Source organism: Panthera onca, chromosome C2 (assembly GCF_046562875.1).
Source record: "Panthera onca isolate mPanOnc1 chromosome C2, mPanOnc1 haplotype 2, whole genome shotgun sequence".
NCBI classification, from domain to species: Eukaryota; Metazoa; Chordata; class Mammalia; order Carnivora; family Felidae; genus Panthera; species Panthera onca.
In genome coordinates, this window is record NC_138347.1 from 148,402,392 (window position 1) to 148,421,293 (window position 18,902).

The window sequence follows — 18,902 nt, forward strand, 5'->3', positions numbered from 1 at the left end:
CCCACTCACAGCAATGAACAGCTCGTCTAATCAAAAAATCAACAAGGAAACAATGGCTTTGAATGACACACTGGACCAGATGGACTTAACAGATATATTCAGAACATTTCATCCTAAAGCAGCAGAATAAGTCTCCAGTGCACACGGAACGTTCTCCAAAATAGACCATATACTGGGACACAAATCAGCCCTAAGTAAGTACAAAAACGAGATCATACCGTACATATTTTCAGACCACAATGCTATGAAACTCAAAATCAACCGCAAGAAAAAATTTAGAAAAGTAACAAATACTTGGAGACTGAAGAACATCCTACTAAAGAATGAATGGGCTAACCAAGAAGTTAGAGAGGAAATTAAAAAGTATATGGAAGTCAATGAAAATGATAACACCACAACCCAAAACCTCTGGGACGCAGCAAAGGCGGTCATAAGAGGAAACTATATAGCAATCCAGGCCTTCCTAAAGAAGGAAGAAAGATCTCAGATACACAACCTAACCTTATGCCTTAAGGAGCTGGAAAAAGAACAGCAAACAAAACCGAAAGCCAGCAGAAGACAGGAAATAACAAAGATTAGAGCAGAAATTAATGCTATTGAAACGAAAAAAACAGTAGAACAGATCAATGAAACCAGAAGCTTGTTCTTTGAAAGAATTAACAAAATTGATAAACCACTAGCCAGTTTGATCAAAAAGAAAAAGGAAAGGACCCAAATAAATAAAATCAAGAATGCAAGAGGAGAGATCACAACCAACACAGCAGAAATAAAAACAATAATAAGAGAATATTATGAGCAATTATATGCCAATAAAATGGGCAATCTGGAAGCAATGGCCAAATTCCTAGAAACATATACACTACCAAAACTGAAACAGGAAGAAATAGAAAATTTGAACAGACCCATAATCAGTAAGGAAATCAAATTAGTAATCAAAAATCTGCCCAAAAACAAGAGTCCAGGGCCAGATGGCTTTCCAGGGGAATTCTACCAAGCATTTAAGGAAGCGTTAACACCTATTCTCTTAAAGGTGTTCCAAAAAATAGAAATGGAAGGAACACTTCCAAACTCTTTCTATGAAGCCAGCATTACCTTGATTCCAAAACCAGAGACCCCACTAAAAAGGAGAACTATAGACCAATTTCCCTGATGAACATGGATGCAAAAATCCTCAATAAGTTATTAGCCAACCAGATCCAACAATACATTAAAAAAATTATTCATCACGACCAAGTGGGATTTATACCTGGGATGCAGGGCTGGTTCAATATCTGCAAAACAATTAACGTGATTCATCACATCAATAAAATAAAGGACAAGAACCATATGATCCTCTCAATAGATGCAGAAAAAGCATTTGACAAAATACAGCATCCTTTCTTGATAAAAACCCCCAAGAAAGTAGGGATAGAAGAAGCATACCTCGAGATCATAAAAGCCATATATGAATGACCCAACGCTAATATCATTCCTCAATTGGGAAAAACTGAGAGCTTTCCCCCTGAGGTCAGGAACAAGACAGGGATGTCCACTCTCGCCACTGTTATTCAACATAGTATTGAAGTCTTAGCCTCTGCAATTAGACAACACAAAGAAATAAAAGGCCAGGAGGAGGTCAAACTTTTACTCTTCGCAGATGACATGATACTCTATATGGAAAACCCAAAAGATTCCACCAAAAAACTGCTAGAATTGACTCATGAATTCAGCAAAGTTGCAGGATATAAAATCAACATACAGAAATCGGTTGCATTCCTATACACCAACAATGAAGCGACAGAAAGAGAAATCGAGGAATAGATCCTATTTACAGTTGCACAAAAAGCCATAAAATACCTAGGAATAAATCTAACCAAAGAGGTAAAAAATCTATACACTGAAAACTATAGAAAGCTTATGAAAGAAATTGAACAAGACACAAAAAAATGGAAAAAGATTCCATGCTTCTGCATAGGAAGAACAAATATTGTTAAAAATGTTGATACTACCCAAAGCAATCTACATATTCAATGCAATCCCTATCAAAATAATACCAGCATTCTTCACAGAGCTAGAACAAATAATCCTAAAATTTTTATGGAACCAGAAAAGACCCCGAATAGCCAAAGTGATCTTGAAAAAGAAAACCAAAGCAGGAGACATCACAATCCCAGACTTCAAACTATACTACAAAGCTGTAATCATCAAGACAGTATGGCACTGGCACAAGAACACATCAATGGAACAGAATAGAGAACCCAGAAATGGATCCACAAGCGTATGGCCAACTAATCTTTGACAAAGCAGGAAAGAATACCCAATGGAATAAAGACAGTCTCTTCAGCAAGGGGTGCTGGGAAAACTGGACAGTGACACGCAGAGGAATGAACCTGGACCACTTTCTTACACCATACACAAAAACAAACTCAAAATGGATGAAAGACTTCTATGTAAGACAGGAAGCCATCAAAATCCTCAAGGAGAATGCAGGCAAAAACCTCTTTGATCTTGGCCACAGCAACTTCTTACTCAACACATCTCTGGAGGCAAGGGAAGCAAAAGCAAAAATGAACTACTGGGACCTCATCAAAATAAAAACCTTCTGCACAGCGAAGGAAACAATCAGCAAAACTAAAAGGCAACTGATGGAATGGGAGAAGATATTTGCAAATGACATATAAGATAAAGCGTTAGTATCCAAAATTTACAAAGAACTTATCAAACTCAACACCCAAAAAACAAATAATCCAGTGAAGAAATGGGCAAAAGACATGAATAGAACTTCTCCAAAGAAGACATCCAGATGGCCAACCGACACATGAAAAAATGCTCACCATCTCTCATCATCAGGGAAATACAAATCAAAACCACAATGAAATACCACCTCACACCTGTCAGAATGGCTAACATGAACAACTCAGGCAACAACAGATGTTGGCGAGGATGTGGAGAAAGAGGGTCTCTTTTGCATTGTTGGTGGCAATGCAAGCTGGTGCAGCCACTCTGGAAAACAGTATGGAGGTTCCTAAAAAAACTAAAAACAGAAGTACCCTACGACCCAGCAATTGCACTACTAGGCATTTATCCAAGGGATACAAGTGTGCTGTTTCGAAGGGACACATGCACCCCCATGTTTATAGCAGCACTATCAACAATAGCCAAAGTATGAAAAGAGCCCAAATGTCCATCGATGGATGAATGGATAAAGAAAATGTGGTATATGTATATATATATACAATGGAGTATTACTCAGCAATCAAAAAGAATGAAATCTTGCCATTTGCAACTACGTGGATGGAACTGGAGGGTATTATGCTAAGTGAAATTAGTCAGTCAGAGAAAGACAAAAATCATATAACTTTGCTCATATGAGGACTTTAAGAGATAGAACAGATGAACATAAGGGAAGGGAAACAAAAATAATATAAACACAGGGAGGGGGACAAAACAGAAGAGACTGATAAATATGGAGAACAAACTGAGGGTTATGGGAGGGGTTGTGGGAGGGGGGATGGGATAAATGGGTAAGGGGCATTAAGGAATCTACTCCTGAAATCGTTGTTGCAGTATATGCTAATTATTTTGGATATAAATTTTAAAAATTTTAAAATAAAATTAAAAAAAATCCATATTCTTGGGGTGCCTGGGGGGCTCAGTTGGTTGAGCCTCCAACTTCGGCTCAGGTCATGATCTCATAGTTCATGAGTTGGAATCCCGCATCAGGCTCTGTGCTGACAGCTCAGAGCCTGGAGCCTGCTTCAGATTCTGTGTCTCCCCCTCTCTCTCTGCCCCTTCTCTGCTCACACTCTGTCTTTCTCTCTCTCAAAAATAAGTAAACATTAAAAAAATTGTTTTAAATCCATATTCTTGCATCCATCAGCGTGAAGGGACTTCACTTCTCTTGTCTCCTGTGCCTCTCTCCATGAAGTGACTTCTCTCATCGGTTGGACAATACCAGATGTTGCACAGGTTACTCTACCTTTGGCCCCTATACCCACATGCCCTAGCAGGCCCCACTCCCCAAATAAGCATCCCCTGAACAGTGCTAACCAGAACCACAGGTGGGCCCAGAGGTGGGCCAGGGAGGACAGGAGGGCCCGTGAAGCAAAGAGGAGGAGGTGAGGGGCAGGAGGGGAAGAACTCCTTCAGGGTGATGATAAGTAATCCATCCTCCCCACTGGAGAGGCCTTGGGGCAGGGTAGGGGCAGGATCCAGGGGACGAAAGGCCAGGGTCCCTGGAAAGGCAGATTGGAGAGGAAGTCTGGAGCAGAAGAGGAGAGGAAGCCTGGAGAGGAAGCTCCTGGCCCTCAGGTGGCCCAGGAGTGGGGACTGCGGGAAGTGTCTTGTCTGAGCTGGTGGGTGAGCCTCTGGGGTTCAGTGGGGACCGCCCACTCCTCTGAAAGCCCTGGTCCACGGAAAGCCCGGCTTGCAGCGTTCACAGAGATCTCGCCTCCCACATCTCCTTGTGCTGCACCCCCGCCGACTCAGCTCTGACCCCCTCTTGCCCACAGCACTGCCCTCACACTTCCTGTATCCCCGTGACAGGGACCTTGCTTACCGACAGAAAGCCAGGACACCCGCTCTGATGGCCAAATGGCATACATGCAGCCACCACAATGCAGCACACACACTGATTCCTTCCAAATTCTATATTCTGTGTGGGAAATCTCACTAAGATTTCTTGAATGAGTGAATGAATGACAGTAGGAAGGAAGGAAGGAAGGATGCTATAGTGGTGGGGGCAGGGGTTCTGGCGTTAAATGAGCCTGGGTTCAAATCCCAGCCCTACTAGTTACCTGCTCTGTGACCTGGGGCAAATGACTCAAGGTCTCTGAGCCTCAGTTTTCTGTTCTGTCAAATGGGAGCAATAATGCCTACCTTATGGAGTTATTTCGAGGCTTTGTGATGAGGAACACAGTACAGCTCCTCTGCACGGTGCAGACCACCATCCGTATTCACTTCATGCCAGGTAGCGCTCCCCAGGTTCATGGGCAGACGCTGCCACCTCCATCTGTCTGGCCGCGGGCAATGTACTCCCTCCCCAGCTGAGGCTCTTGATCTGTAGAGCAAGGATCATACAGCTGGGAGTGTAAGGCATTCATGAAATCCTCTGTATAAAGCCCCTTAGCACCATGCCTTGTGGGTAACAAATTAGTTACTACGGGTCTGGAACCCCACAACCAAACCCTGGAGGTCAGATGTCATTCAGAATCCTGAATTTTTCAGATATAGAAACATAGTATGTTGCCTGTACCGTGTATTATGCAATATTCTCCGCAGGGTCTGAGGTTACACCCAATAACAACACACTGGTATTTCTGCAAGGCAACACAATGTATGAATATCCACGCTGACCGGGACAGGAGTTCTGGCACCGAACGTATGAAAAGGCTTTTGATTTTCAGAGCTGGGGGATGGTTGGCATTGCATCTAGAGAGCCGTGAACCTGTTATTGTCACCAGCCTCTCCATCGTTTTCCTTGAAACAGACCCTTTAGGATGAAGTACAAAGAAACAGTCGGGCCTGGGGTGAGGCCAGTCAGGCAGCATGGTGGCTGGTGATTGTGGTGGCCTCACCAGACCCTTCAGCTGTCCTCAAAGCCTCTTAAGGTTGATGGGAAGGTCCTAATTCTCCATCCCCAGCTGTTTGCTTTGCTTGGCACATCCTTCTCATTCCAGAAGCAATAGCTGGGGGAGGCTTAGGGCCAGCAGCGCGTGCTGAGGCTGAGAAGGACAGAAAGTGGATGAAGTTTCAAGTTTGCAGAAAAGACACAGTTTGTAGACGGAGAAGACTTTAACAAGCAAAGAGCAATGGGCAGGGAGCCAGATGCACGCGACTGTGCTTGGCTGGGGTCGGACTTTGCTCCTCCACATTCCACAGAATTGGCCCTGCCTCATCATCCGCTCCGAATCCAAAGGGATTCGAGGAAGAGAAGCTCTCGGAGCCACTGGGCAGGGTGGTGGGAGTGCCCTTTAGTGGTGGTCCTGGGCTCAATACACGCTAGCACAACTCCGGCCTGAGTTTGAATTCTGACCCTTCCATCTATGAGCTGGGTGCCCTTGGACAAGTTACCAAACCCCTCTGTGCCTCATCTGTACAACGGAGATGATAATAATCACACCTAATCGGTAAATGGAGCTAATAATCACACCTACCCGTCGAGTCGTGGCGAGGTTAGGTGTGCCTTGATCCACATAAACCACTGTCACGGCGACTGGTACGTAGTCATCACTCAGTAAACGTTACCAGTTACTCTAGCAGGTGCTCAATAAACACTTGTCAGTTGCTAGCCATTAAGTGGCCAAGGCCAGATCTGAACCCAGAGCTCCTGCATTCAAGTCCAGGCCTCTGAAAATCAAAATAAAAAAAAAATTAAGGGTGTTAAGGGTGCATATATTTAACAAGACTTTCTGAGGTGGAAGCTAGGGACTGAAGGGGTATGTGTTGAGGAACAGCACGTCGAGAGGCCTGTGCCCCCCGAGCTGGAGCCATTCTCAGCTGAGGATGGCCCAGGGGCATGGGGCCCAACCCTGGAGTTCTGTGGACTTGGGCAGAGCTGGGCTTGGAGGCTTCCCCCGCCCCCTACCATTCCGGAAGGAGGAAGAGGCCAGTGCTGAGGGGAGGGCTAGGGACAGTGTCTTGCCGAGTGGGCTAAGCTCAGAGAGCTGGGCCCTGTCCTCCGGTGCCAGGGGTGATTGACATGCACTGAGTGAGCTGGGAGGGACCACACAGTGTCTGCTTATGCATCCACTGATCTGTGCTGAGCAGACCTGTTCACATCAGGACACAAAAGTGCTTGCTGGAAGCTTGGGGCCTTGCTTACTGACAAGATTCTGAAGATTCTGGCTTGGTGTTTTCAGCCAGAAACTTCACACACACGTGTGCACACACACACACACACACACACACACAGGCACTCACACGTCCACTCTACATATGCGTGTGGGATGCACAATTTTACAGTATCTGGAGCGGTTCATAGAATGTTCTTGAAAATATTTATTGGTGCAAGGGAGTAAACAGCCAGAGCTGAAAAGACAGAAAGGACTGTGGTAAGATTGAACACCCAACACCCACAACCACCTTCACCATCCCAAGCAGGTGACACATTCTGTGACATTCTGGCTTTTCCCATTTGTCTTCAAGTTGGGGGGAGCCCAAGAGAATGTGGCCAGCAGCGTGGATGCTCATCCACTCGAGTGGTGTTGTGATGCACCCCGCCAGTGAGGCAGGAGCTCTGCCTGGGCAATGCACAAGCTCACGAGTCCTCATCCTGGAAGAGTGTCAGGTTGTGCTTCCAGATGTGTTCCAGCAGCACCTGTCCTCGCCGCTCCAGGGTCTGGAGAACCTGCGTCAGTCCCAGTCTCCCGCCTTGGCTTTGCCAGAACACTGGGTCCATCTGCAGTGACTTGAGCAGCATATTCTGTAGACACCCTGATGCAAGAACCTTCACGACAGACTCAGGAAACCTGGAGGTCAGGTCCCCCGAGCCCCATAACAGAAAGGAAAAGCAAAAGTGATCTCAGAAAATTTCCATGACAGGTGAAGCCAGATGGCCAGAAATCGCACAGCTGGCAAACCCTGGCAAAGTCATCCTGCAAAGTCCCAGGGCCCACCTGCTGTCTCGTTATCAGGGAACCCTCCCGTCTACCTGCTGTGACAGCAGGCAGGGGATAGAGCTTTAGGATGGATCCCACCCCACAGAGAAGCTGGGGGAGTCACCTCTGCTATCCCAGGAGAAATGCCTCCTGCTGTGCTTGGCAAATGCCAGAAAGAGTTCTAAGAAGGCTGAGCTACCTGTCATGAGTGGGCAGGAAAGGTAGGCTGCCCAGGCTAGCTCCTCCTCTGGGGCAAGGGAAGGGCTGGCCTCCCCAGGCCCTAGCAGGCTGCCAGTGTTCCGCTGGGCCAGGAGGCCCTCTGGCTATTAGGGGTGGGGGTACTGCACCAGAAGTTGAAGGGCCTGCTGGCTGTGTCCCCTCAGCTTTCCCAGGGCTCCCCACCCCCTCCTGAGGCTCAGATCCAATAGCCTTTGTCTAAAAGACTGCAGACTTCACAGGAGCCATGATTTAAGGCTCCCCAGTCTACAGCAGGGCCATCAAGCCTCAGTCTCTGAACCCCTGTCCCACCCCGCTGACCCTCACCCATCTATGCCCTCCAGCAGCCGAAAGTTCAGCTTGTCCTCAGGGTGTTGAAGGTTGCCGGCGTTATCGATGTAGACCAGATGGGATGGGTCACTGCTCCGGACCTCAGGGAAGAAGATGGGCAGAGACAGAGGTGGGTAAGGTTGCAGCCTAGCTGGCACCCTTGGGCTCTGTCAGGGTTGAGGGGCTCAGAAGGGGGGGACCCTGAGCTGACAGTCCCACAGTCCACCCTGCTACCTCATGGCCCCCACACGCTGAGCAGTCATCTTGCCATCTCAGTGAACCCTCCCAGCAACCTTAGAAGGGGACGGCTAGCGTTAGCTCTATCTTACAGAGTCAGGGGCACAAAGAAGTAATTTGCACACAGTCACACAGCTGAGAAGCACACACCTGTTTTGGTGGCTGAAGGCGTGAGGCGTGTGGGTGAGAACCGGCAGGTGCAGAGATGGCCTACCCAGTGGGGTTGTGGCTTCAGGGCACATCGCATACGTGCATGCTCACACACGCTCACGCGTCCTGAGCGCCTGCACATTCCCCTGAGCATCACCAAGAACACACAACGCCTTCCATTCCCAGGCAGCATACTCTAGCCCCACAGCAGAAGAGTTTAGGGACTCCTAAACGCTTTTCAAAACTAAAACCGGCCAAAGGGAATTCTTTAACACTTCAAAAACATGGCGTGGCATGTCTTCCACTCCCTACTCCCACCCCTGTGCACACACCCCATTCCTATATATTCTCCAGGATTCCATGGTGTTTTCCCATAATCCTCTCCATTAACCTAGGCTTAACATATGAACTTTTGCCTCCAGGATCCTAGCTTTTCCTCTTCTCTGTCTCTTCTCCCTCCTCACCCCTCTCCACACATCAGGGATCATCTATTTCTTAAAGCCCAATGACTCTTCCCTCCGAAAACTGCTGTCCTAAGGGATATGTGAAATGGCTACCCCCAGGGGTAACTGATGGATATAAAAGCCTTATCTCTCCCAGAGATAACTGCCTTTTACCAGGGAACAGGAGAGAGAGCTCTGAGGGCAGGAGATGGAGAATTCCTACCACCCAGCAGCTTCACGAGACAGCCCTGGCCTCCTGGCTGGTGTGGCCTGCCTGAAGGTAGCCCAGGGCACCGTGCTGACAGCTACTCTCTCCAAAAGCAACTGGCCAAAGTAAGGCATCGTGGATATTCAGCTCACTGGGTGGGGAGAAGGCGGAGGAGCCCTTCCAGAGGGCGGCCCCTCGCTCCTTGGACAGAAGAGACTGCTCTGCCATGGCAGTCCTGTCTCTGATGGCCTCTGCACATCGCTTCCCACCCTGGGCTCTACTTTTAACAGGAGGCAGCGCAGTGTTCCTCTGGCGAGCACCGGCCTGTGAGCTGTTGGGCCCTAGGAGGGAGCCCTGTCACTGCCGCTGACCAGCCATGCGGCCGTGGAAACGCCCTTCCCCGGTCCAGGCCGCAGTTTCCACAGCTGCTGGCACAATGTGGGTGGCTGACTAGACACACAGCCCTCACACCTGCTTCTGGGAGCCCTAGGGGTTCCCTGTGGACTCTCAAGGGGACAGTGGAGTTGATGAAAACCCAGCCCCCACACCATCCCCACCTCAACCACATTTGCAAAGCCCCACTTGGGTCAGTTTTCCATACTGTGGCCTCTTGGAAACACAATTCAAACAAAGGCTTCTGCTAAAAAGAATAGGATTGGGAACCCCCAGTGTCACATGATCTCTGAAACTCATGAACTGAAGGGGGAGACACGAAAACCCGAGTCTGGGTGACAAGGGGACGTACCAGGATGTGGACCAGTCGCAGCTCGCCCGGGTTCCGGCATTTCTCCCGGAGCCCCTCTTCCACGCAGGGGTCTGACGGCTCGGGCTCAAAGCCGCAGCAGTAGCGGTCCAGGCGGTCATGGACCTATGAGGACATCCAGCCTCTGAGGGGGTGTGGCTCGATGCCTGCCTCCACCGGGCCCGGCACTCGGGCCACCTGACCCCTGGGGCCTCACGCTGGGGACAGTCCTCAGTGGCTGTCGGTGCTGGTCAGCTCGTGGCTGGCCTCCAGCTAGGGAGGGAGCTTCTGGTCTGCTCCTCCAGCCAGCTCGTCCTGCTGGCCGTGGGCCTGTCTGCTCACGCCTCAGCCCCGCACGGATTTCCACTGATCCCCACTGCCGAATCTGTGTCGCTGCCCCAAACTCTGGCCTAAGGCCACTGGGCCTCCCAGTGCTGACCATCTGTCAACCAGGGGAAATTCACACACAACTCCACTTTTTCTTTACACGGCAAATGCGACAGCAGGGATTCCTCCCTTCTTTGGAGGTAAAAGCTCAGGCCCTTGTTAGGCCTGAGTCAAAGTCAGGGAAGGAGGAAGGCATTCCCCTTACAGGCTCCTTTTACACTGGAGGCCTCAAGGGGGAATCCTCAGGCATGGTGTGGGGACAGTTCTGAGGAGTTCTGCCTCCCAGCCCCTCCAGACACACATGGAGACACACATGACATTTTAGAGTGTCATAGAATTCGCACAATAATACATCCCACGCACCTGCTTCCAGTAGCTTTCTTCAGAACGAAGGAGTTACAGCCTGCAAGTCAGGAATTAAACAGAAACACGGATACAGCCCAGCCCTGACCTACGTGAGGATGTTATCTACTGTGTGCGTCCAATGCGAGGGGGTCCAGAAGGGAGAAGGCATCAAAACAGAAGTGGCAGAGTCCTCAGGATGGAAGGGCTGGTCTTGCTGTAGGGAGAAAGACAGGAAAGGGATAGGTGGAAGCAGGAGGTGTGTGGAAAAGGTTGGGATGTGCCAGGAAGTGGATTCCAAACAGGGTGAGGTTGGGGGCAGCAGGGGGCGTCACACGGGTCGGGGTCGGCGAGCTGGAGGAGATGCGCCCCTTTTCCTGCCGGGAAGGAAATTTGGTTGGATACAATACCTTGATGAGTGCTAACAACAGAAGGTGAGGTCTCCATAGGACTTGCTGTGCTTGGAACAAGAGGAAAAATCCATTTGTTGCTGCGGAAGGGGGAGGAGAGAGAGGAGGGGAAGAGAGAAGTGAAGCAGGGAGCAGCAGGAGGCTGAGGGTGTGAGATGTGCCCTCCGTGCGAGGTATGTGAAACACGATCAGCTGCCTGGGATTTGTCTAAATCCTGGGAAGGTTACCAGATCCTCCCGGGTTGTGGGACCTGGGGTTTGAGTCCTTGTAAATCCCCAGGTGGTGTCAGGGTCGCAGGAGAGGGAGGGCCCAGGGACCCCTGGGCTCTACCAATCAGGATGGTGACTCACACGGGTGCTAACTCTCAGGATGCAAAGGTAATCTGGTTCCTGAAAGAGCCTTGTGTGCGGCATGGAGACTCAGGCCCCCTTCTGCAGAATGGCTAGACTAATTTAGAAAGCCTGGCAACACCACTGGAGAGGAAAGGTGCCAGCCTGGGAATCTAGAAATCAGCTCCAGGTAACATACTCTGCTTGGGGCAACTGTCCAGACCAAGGCAACAGAAGGGATAGACTCAGCGTGGAGGTGAGTGAAAGTCAGGGCAAGGGAAGCAGAAAGCCAGATGGCACCACGCTGGTGAGGGGCCCCACAGAAAGAGAGGGCCTCCTCCCTCCCTCAGTCCCCGGAAGCCTTCTGTGATTCCTCTCTAGCACACGGTTCAGCTCTGGCAGGATCAGGGCACCTCCCTCCCTGCAGTGGTGATGATGCAGAACAGCCACAGACTTACAGCAAAGGCAGCAGTGGTTTTAGTCTGATAAAGCAACGATGGTGTCTCTCCCTCAGAGATGATGATGATGTGGTGTAATAAGAAATGTATTTGGTCTCTGTGCCCTGATCCTAGCACAGAGCTCCTAAAACCTTTGGAGTTTCCTGAGTGATTTATAATGAGCCCCTTTGAGCACACCTGAGTTTGTGCTAATGAGATGACTCAGGGGAGCCCCAGATAGCTTCAGAATGGGGGTTGGTCACCAGAAGACAAGTGAACAGAGGATAGGACCTTTAGCCCCACCTCTAACCTCCAGGAAGGATAGGAGAGCTAGAGATCGGGTGATAAACACTTGAACAACGAGATTTGGAGCACTTCCTGGTCGGTGAGCACATTCGTGTCAGGAGGGTGGCACACCCCAGCTCCATCGGGACATAAGCTCCTGTGCTTGGGACCCTTCTGGGCCTCACCCCACATACCTCTTCATCTGGCTGTTCATTTGTATCCTTTAAAATAAACCAGTAAATGTAAGTAAAGTGTTTTTCCAAGCTCTGTGAGCCATTCTAGCAAATGATCAAACCTGAGGAGGGAGTCATGAGAACCCTTGGTTTGTAGCCAGTTGGTCAGAAGTGTGGGTAGCCCAGGACTTCTGACTGGCGTCTGAACTGGAACAGTCTTGTAGGACTGAACCCTTTAACTTGTGGGATATGACACTTACTCCAGGCAGATAGAGTCAGAATGGAATTGTGGGACACCCAGTGGGCGGTGGAGAACTGGTGTCCAAACGAAACATCACCGGGGAGCCTGGATGGCTCAGTCGGTTGGGCATCTGACTCTTGGTTTTGGCTCAGGTCATGATCTCACAGTCCGTGGGAGTCCGTGTTGCGCCTTGTACTGATGGCGCGGAGCCTGCTTGGGATTCTCTCTCTCTCTGTCCCTCCCCAGCTCTCTGTCTCTAAACAAACAAACATAAAAAAATAATAAAGTAACCTATTAAAAGCCAAAACACTCAGACGACCACTGCCACTGTCACTGCCACCCACCTCTAGCTCATTCACTCCTCACTGCAGCTTTGCAAGGGAGACACCGTTATCCCACTTTACACAGGGGGACGCTGACCCCAGACACAGCAAGGCCATAAATGTAAAAGTAATATAGATGGGACTTGAACCAGGTTCTGCCTGGCTTGAAGCCCAGCCCTCTGTGTTATCCTGCCCTGCCTCCCTGAAGATCAGGAAGAGTGAGCCAGTTATAGAGGTCAAATGAGGTCTCCATCATTACTTTTCATGGGATTAATTAATTTGGTCTTACCCTTGCTAGAGAACAGCTTTCAAAACTATGAAGCAGGAAGAGGAAGAACGAGGAGACACAGAGCCCACCATCCTCCATGACAACAACTGAGGCAGCAGCAGGCATGGTGGTGTTTGGATGGCCCGTGTCTCTCTTCTGTGGTTCGCTGCTCAGCCAACCAGAGCCAGCACCGCCATCCTGCGTCCCTCTGCCCATGGCAGCCGCCCCTCCCCATAAATGGGGGTAAGTGGGACAATGTCACCTCCAGGATGTAGCACTCGTCGAAGCCACCTCCCAGGCCACCCAGCCCAGCCCAGTGCCGGCCAGTAAAAGGTCCTGTGTGCGGACCTCTGATTATTTCCATATCCCTTTGTAGGAAAATTCACATATATTCTGAAGAAATACAAAATTGATCTCTTTCGACACAAACAAGAAAATAACTATGGTTCGGTAAGCCTCACAAAACCAGATGTCCAGAAACGGGAGTGTTAAACAGTCCCAACCTCTGTCCCAAAACATTGTCTGTTTTGCAATAGTTCAAGATGGAGAAGTTGCATGTCAGACCTAGACCATCGCCCCCAACAGGTTGAGGTCAATTCTGTGAGGCCAGGTTAGGTAGGATTTCCAGGGCCGGCGGGCCAAAGACACCCACAGGCACTACTGAAAGAGACAAGTTTAGCCTAGAGACCAACGCACAAAGCCCTGGTCCAGCTTGGCCAGGGTGAAAACAACCCCCACCCTGTTCGTGAAGTGAGCACATTAACAAGACCCCTGACATGGACCATCACTGCTTTGGCTGCCTGGGCTTTGGATAACAGCAGCCACAAGTAACAGAAACACCTGATTCAAAACGCCTTCAACCGTAAGGCAAGTTAGGATCATCTGTGGCAACAAGTCCCAAGATAGGGCAGGCTGGAGACTTAGCAGCAACTTATTGACATAGTAAGGACTCGGGTTTCTTTCTGCTCTCCACTCACCACCCCCAATATTAACAGCCCAGCATAGTCTTTGGAAGCCTGCAGGTGGCCACTGTGGGTATGTGTTTCCTTGTACGTGTCCAGAGAGAACGAAGAGGGTGGGGGAGAGGACGAATGAGAGCAACAGAGACAGAGAGACAGAGGGGAAATGAACCTCTCCTCCAGCAACCTTCCCTTCAGCCTGACTGGACCAAATCAGGTAACACGCTCACTCCCAGACCAGTGGTGGTCAGTGGAAGATGGTGACGCACTGATGCCCAAGCCCAGGACTGGGTGGGAGGTGAATCACGACAGGGCTCTGTGTGGAAATCTTTAGCTGCAGTGTCCTCACTCCAGCTGTGAGTGAAAGTGTTGATCGGGACAGGGCCGAGGAAGGAGCCCTACAGCTAGCCACCAGAGACCTCTCCGCCTTCCAACTGGTTTTAAACCCACTTGAAGCTTGTATCATGCCCTCTCCTCCACTATGCCCTAGCTATTCGACCTGAGGTAGTTATTTAACCTCGAAACCCCTGAGTTTTCTCGTCAACAAAATGGGGCGGGGATACTCCCATGGGACTGCCCTGAGGCTCACGTAGGGTAACGATACATGTAAAGCAGGGGGTGGTTGTTGTGGAAGAACCTTCTGTTGTGTCTGCCCTGGGAGTGGCAGGCCCAAAGACCCCCAGGAATCTCAGGGGTTCCCCTACCCACACACACACACCAGGAAGCCCCAGCCTCACCCAGTGGCACAGGTCAGAGACCCAGAGTTTGAAATAAAGTGCTAACGATAGGGTAGCCACTCTCGTCTTATGGGCAGGCCTAGTTTCCAGAGTGTGGACATGTCTGTGAGACAGACACCCACCTGCTTGCTTCTCTTTGGCTGGGAGAGTAAATGCCAGGGCAGTGCTGGCAAGACCGAAACATAGTAGGTGCTCTGGATTTCATAACATGCCTGAGGCACAGCCTACCAAACCCCCTTCCTCCTGGCAAACCCTCTCCGACCCCATCTCCAGGCCATTCTGTGCAGATTTTGATGTGTGGCAGTGTATGTTTCCAGAGGAAGCCATGAAGGAATATTGGCCCATACAACATTCCTGGCTTCTCAAACTCTATACTCATTAGAATGTTTAACAGCAAGGGCCTGGTCAGGCCCAGTCGCCAGTTTGACTATTTTGCCACACTGTCTGGTTCTTTTTTTCCACTGAAGAGAAATTCAGTTTAAACAGCAGCAGGCTGGCAGCCACACAAGGCCAAGATTAAGTTCCATTTCCCACATTCCCTCAGGATTTGATTCTTTTTCCCTCTTTTGAAATAATGAGGAGTTCCCAAGAAACAAGGACGAACCTTTGCAGTTGGGTTTTTCTGACCAGCCTAGCAGTGTCACCCAATCATGACGTGGATTGAAGCTTTTGTTCACTTTTACTTGAGCAGTTGTAAAGCCCTTACTTTGTGGCAGGCGCCACTCAGAGCTTGACATGTCACAACTCATTTAGTCCCTCCCACTAGCCAAGAGGTAGATGCCATTATCATCCCCATTTCAAAGATGTGGAAACTGAGTCACAGAGGCTGGGTAACATGCCTAAGACCCCCTAGCAAGGACGTGGTGGTGCTTAGGCTCAGACCGAGCAGTCTGGCTCTGACCAGTGAGTGGGACTGTGTGGCACCAGAGATCCCAAGTCCCTTGATGGCAAAGGTGAAGACATGATTCAGTCCGATCCCCAGCACCCAGCACTTGCTTAGCACAACCGGAGATTTAGTTGAGGTTTTTTTTGAGTGAAAGAATGAGTGAATGAAGTGCCTGGCTGACTGACAGCATGGGACCGTGATGACTTAAAGCCTGCCTATCACACCCTGCCTCCCCGCCCAAGATGCCAACACCAGAAGTTTTCAGGGGGAGGCCTGGCTCTGTGGCCCCTGAACAGGACAAACGGGTGGGACAAGACATGCAGTCTGCCAAGGAGGGACACCAGGTCCAGCTGTGGGAGAGGGCGGGTCTGGGGGGGAGCCAGCATAGGGTATGAAGGGTGGCCAGAGTCCTGTAATGACCTATCAAGCTCCTGAGCCAAGACAGTTTCCTCAGCCAGTGCCTGATCTGGGTCTAATGGAGTCCAGAAGAGCCACCTGCTGTCCTGATGGCCCACGCCCCCTGTTCATGGACCTTCTCCCAAGCTGGGAGTAGTCACAGGCCTGGGTCCTTCCGGGTGGAAAGGGTGGCTCTTGCCTGGGCAGGCTCGCTGCCTGGGGCTCCGACCGCCACAGGATGGCAGCATCTCTCTCCGAGGAGGCCAGTGGTCTGGTCCCACCCTGCCCGGCTGGCTGGTTAGAGAAGTCTTGAGGTTTCTTCAGGGAGGTCGGAGTGGGAGAGGAGTGGGTTAATGGGCACTGCTCCCACTTTTCTCTAAGGACTCACCTTGCAGGTGCTCTCCACGTGTCCTGACAAAGAGCAATCTTCCTGGAGGCTCCGGGGAGGAACATCTGGACGCCACATCTGCCCCAAGCCCGAGGCCAGAAGTTGCAGCACCAGCTTAAGATGCAGGTCAATAGACTGGCTGATGGGCTTTGAGGAGATGCACTGAGGAGAACTAGATCTTATCTAAAAAGACATCAGTGCAAAAAACCACAGCCATCAAAAGATAAATCCACTTACAGCAAATAACGTTTCCAACTGAGAAAGCTAGGAGGAGTCACTGTCAGAACACCTTACACAGAAACCCTCACATAATACGTCAGAAGGGAAATAGTGATCTCTTCCACGGATACTTCAGAGGCATTTCATAAAATTTTGCATCCTTTCCTGACAATAAAAATTCATGTTTTAAAATGTTTATTTACTTTTGAGAGAGAGACAGAGACAGAGCATGATCAGGGGAGGGGCAGAAAGAGAGGGAGACACAGAATTCGAAGCAGTCTCCAGGCTCCGAGCTGTCAGCACAGAGCCCGATGCAGGGCTGGAACCCACGAACTGCGAGATCATGACCTGAGCCGAAGTCGGACGTTCAACTGACTGAGCCACCCAGGCGCCCCTAGAAATTCTTTTTTTTTTTTAATTTTTTTTTTAACGTTTATTATCTTTGAGAGACAGAGAGAGACAGAGCATGAGCGGGGAAGGGGCAGAGAGAGGGAGACAGAATCCGAAGCAGGCTCCAGGCTCCCAGCTGTCAGCACAGAGCCCGACGTGGGGCTCAAACCCATGAACTGAGAGATCATGACCTGAGCCGATGTCGGACGCTCAACCGACTGAGCCACCCAGGCACCCCTAGAAATTCTTAATAAAGCAAGAATAATGAATAGTTCCTCATCATATCTTTAGTGGAAAACTAGGATTATGTTTAATGGTGAAACCCTAGAAGGGGTCCCAGATCTGTAGCAACAACTCATGTCCATCATTCCATGAATATTCACCATTGCCCTGGAAGCACCAGCAAATGTAATGAGGTAAGAGGTAATGAGAAGACAAAGTGCATTCATTACAGATGAAACGCGGGTATACTTGGAAAAGCCAGCGGAGAAGCTGAGCAACCATTAGAAGCAATACAAAGTTAGCGTGTGGCCACTAACCAAACTAATACACAGAAATAATAGCCTTCATGCAGACCTGGGCTCCTGGCCAGAACGTATGATGGAAAAAAAGATCCTATTTTCAAATGGCCACAAGAAGATGAAATGCCCAGGAATAACCCCACATGAGAGTAAAGGAAACATGCAGATGCTTCTGAGGAACATGAATAAATGGAGAGACATATCTGCTGGGGAACGTCATTGAACGTCTGCCTGTTGACTCAAGAGCTGGACCTGGGCACGCACAGGCTCCTTGTCCCCTCCCCTGTCTTTGGAATGTGGGTTCCACTTGCCTCTCCTGCTCCCAGAGGCTGCTCCAGGGACATTGCCTTGAGATGGTGACGTGGTGATGAGAACATCTGCACAGTATACATGACGGAACTCAGGTAAGGCCTCTTTATGAACTTTTAAGATTCAGCAGGTGGACACCGGGATCCACTGTCTTGTTGTTGCCCAAGACAAGCCTTGTCTGTAAGGTCTCTTTGTTTATTAAACCTGCCACCTACCAACCTGGAGTGGCCTGCCTCTTTCTTTGGTCTCTCAGTGCCTTCCACATAGAGGGGCTAGTTTCAGATTCCTGAAACCCGGGAAGGTCCAAAGTGGGTTGCGAACCAACAGTATCCAATTCTTGGCTAGAATGACTCTATATTTTAATATAGATGTAATTTCCCTCTACATTAGTCCACACAAATATAATTTGATCCCAATAAAATCCCAAAAGGACTTGGGAAGGAGGAGTAACAAGCGGACTCTAAATTTCATACGACAGTAGATACCCTGCAAGGATATCAGGAGAATTCTAAGAAAGAGAAATGAGGAAGAGCAATCCCTACTGGTTATCCACACAAAATATAGAGCCCAGCAATTAGAACTGTGATTTTGGCATATAAATGGACAGAACCTTTAGTAGAACAGAACAGAGTCCAGAAATAGACCTACATACATATGGAAATTGGCTATATGGCAAAGGCAACATTTCAGGTTGGGGGGGAAAGGTTGATTATTCGACAAATGTGCTGAGACATTTGGGTTGCTATCTGAAAAAAAAAAAATCGTTGTTTGGCATCTTATCTCTTACTCCAAAATAACTTCCAGATGGATCAAAGAGAGATGAAAACACATGGAAGACTGAAGTTAAAAATAACCCTGAAGTGAGGATGGCCTTTTAAAGCATATACTGACCTAGAAATCACAAAAGAAAAGCTTGATAATTTTAACAACATACATTTTTTAAATTTCTGCACAGCAGACTCTAAATAAAGCTTATGACAACTGAACCTGAGAGAAATG

The 18,902-nt window shown here is 49.3% G+C and overlaps 1 protein-coding gene across 4 annotated transcripts in view; it reads right to left on the minus strand.

Annotated features, from left to right (window-relative positions):
- Positions 1-3,865: 3,865 nt before the first annotated feature.
- GASK1A (golgi associated kinase 1A) overlaps positions 3,866-18,902 on the minus strand; it is a 90,211-nt gene continuing 75,174 nt past the window's right edge. For 3 of the 4 annotated variants that reach the window (XR_009611961.3, XR_009611959.3, XR_009611960.3), the window contains exons 3-7: positions 9,907-10,029; positions 8,121-8,224; positions 7,298-7,448; positions 6,135-6,327; positions 3,866-5,038 (exon numbers count right to left, since the gene is read on the minus strand). Coding sequence is in view for 1 of the 4 variants with exons in the window: in XM_060638424.3 (XP_060494407.3) it covers positions 7,238-7,448; positions 8,121-8,224; positions 9,907-10,029 (438 nt within the window). In the remaining 3 variants the exon portion in view is untranslated. Of the gene's footprint in view, positions 5,039-6,134; positions 6,328-6,958; positions 7,449-8,120; positions 8,225-9,906; positions 10,030-18,902 lie in introns of those variants that run through there. The other variant, XM_060638424.3, reaches the window with a different exon arrangement.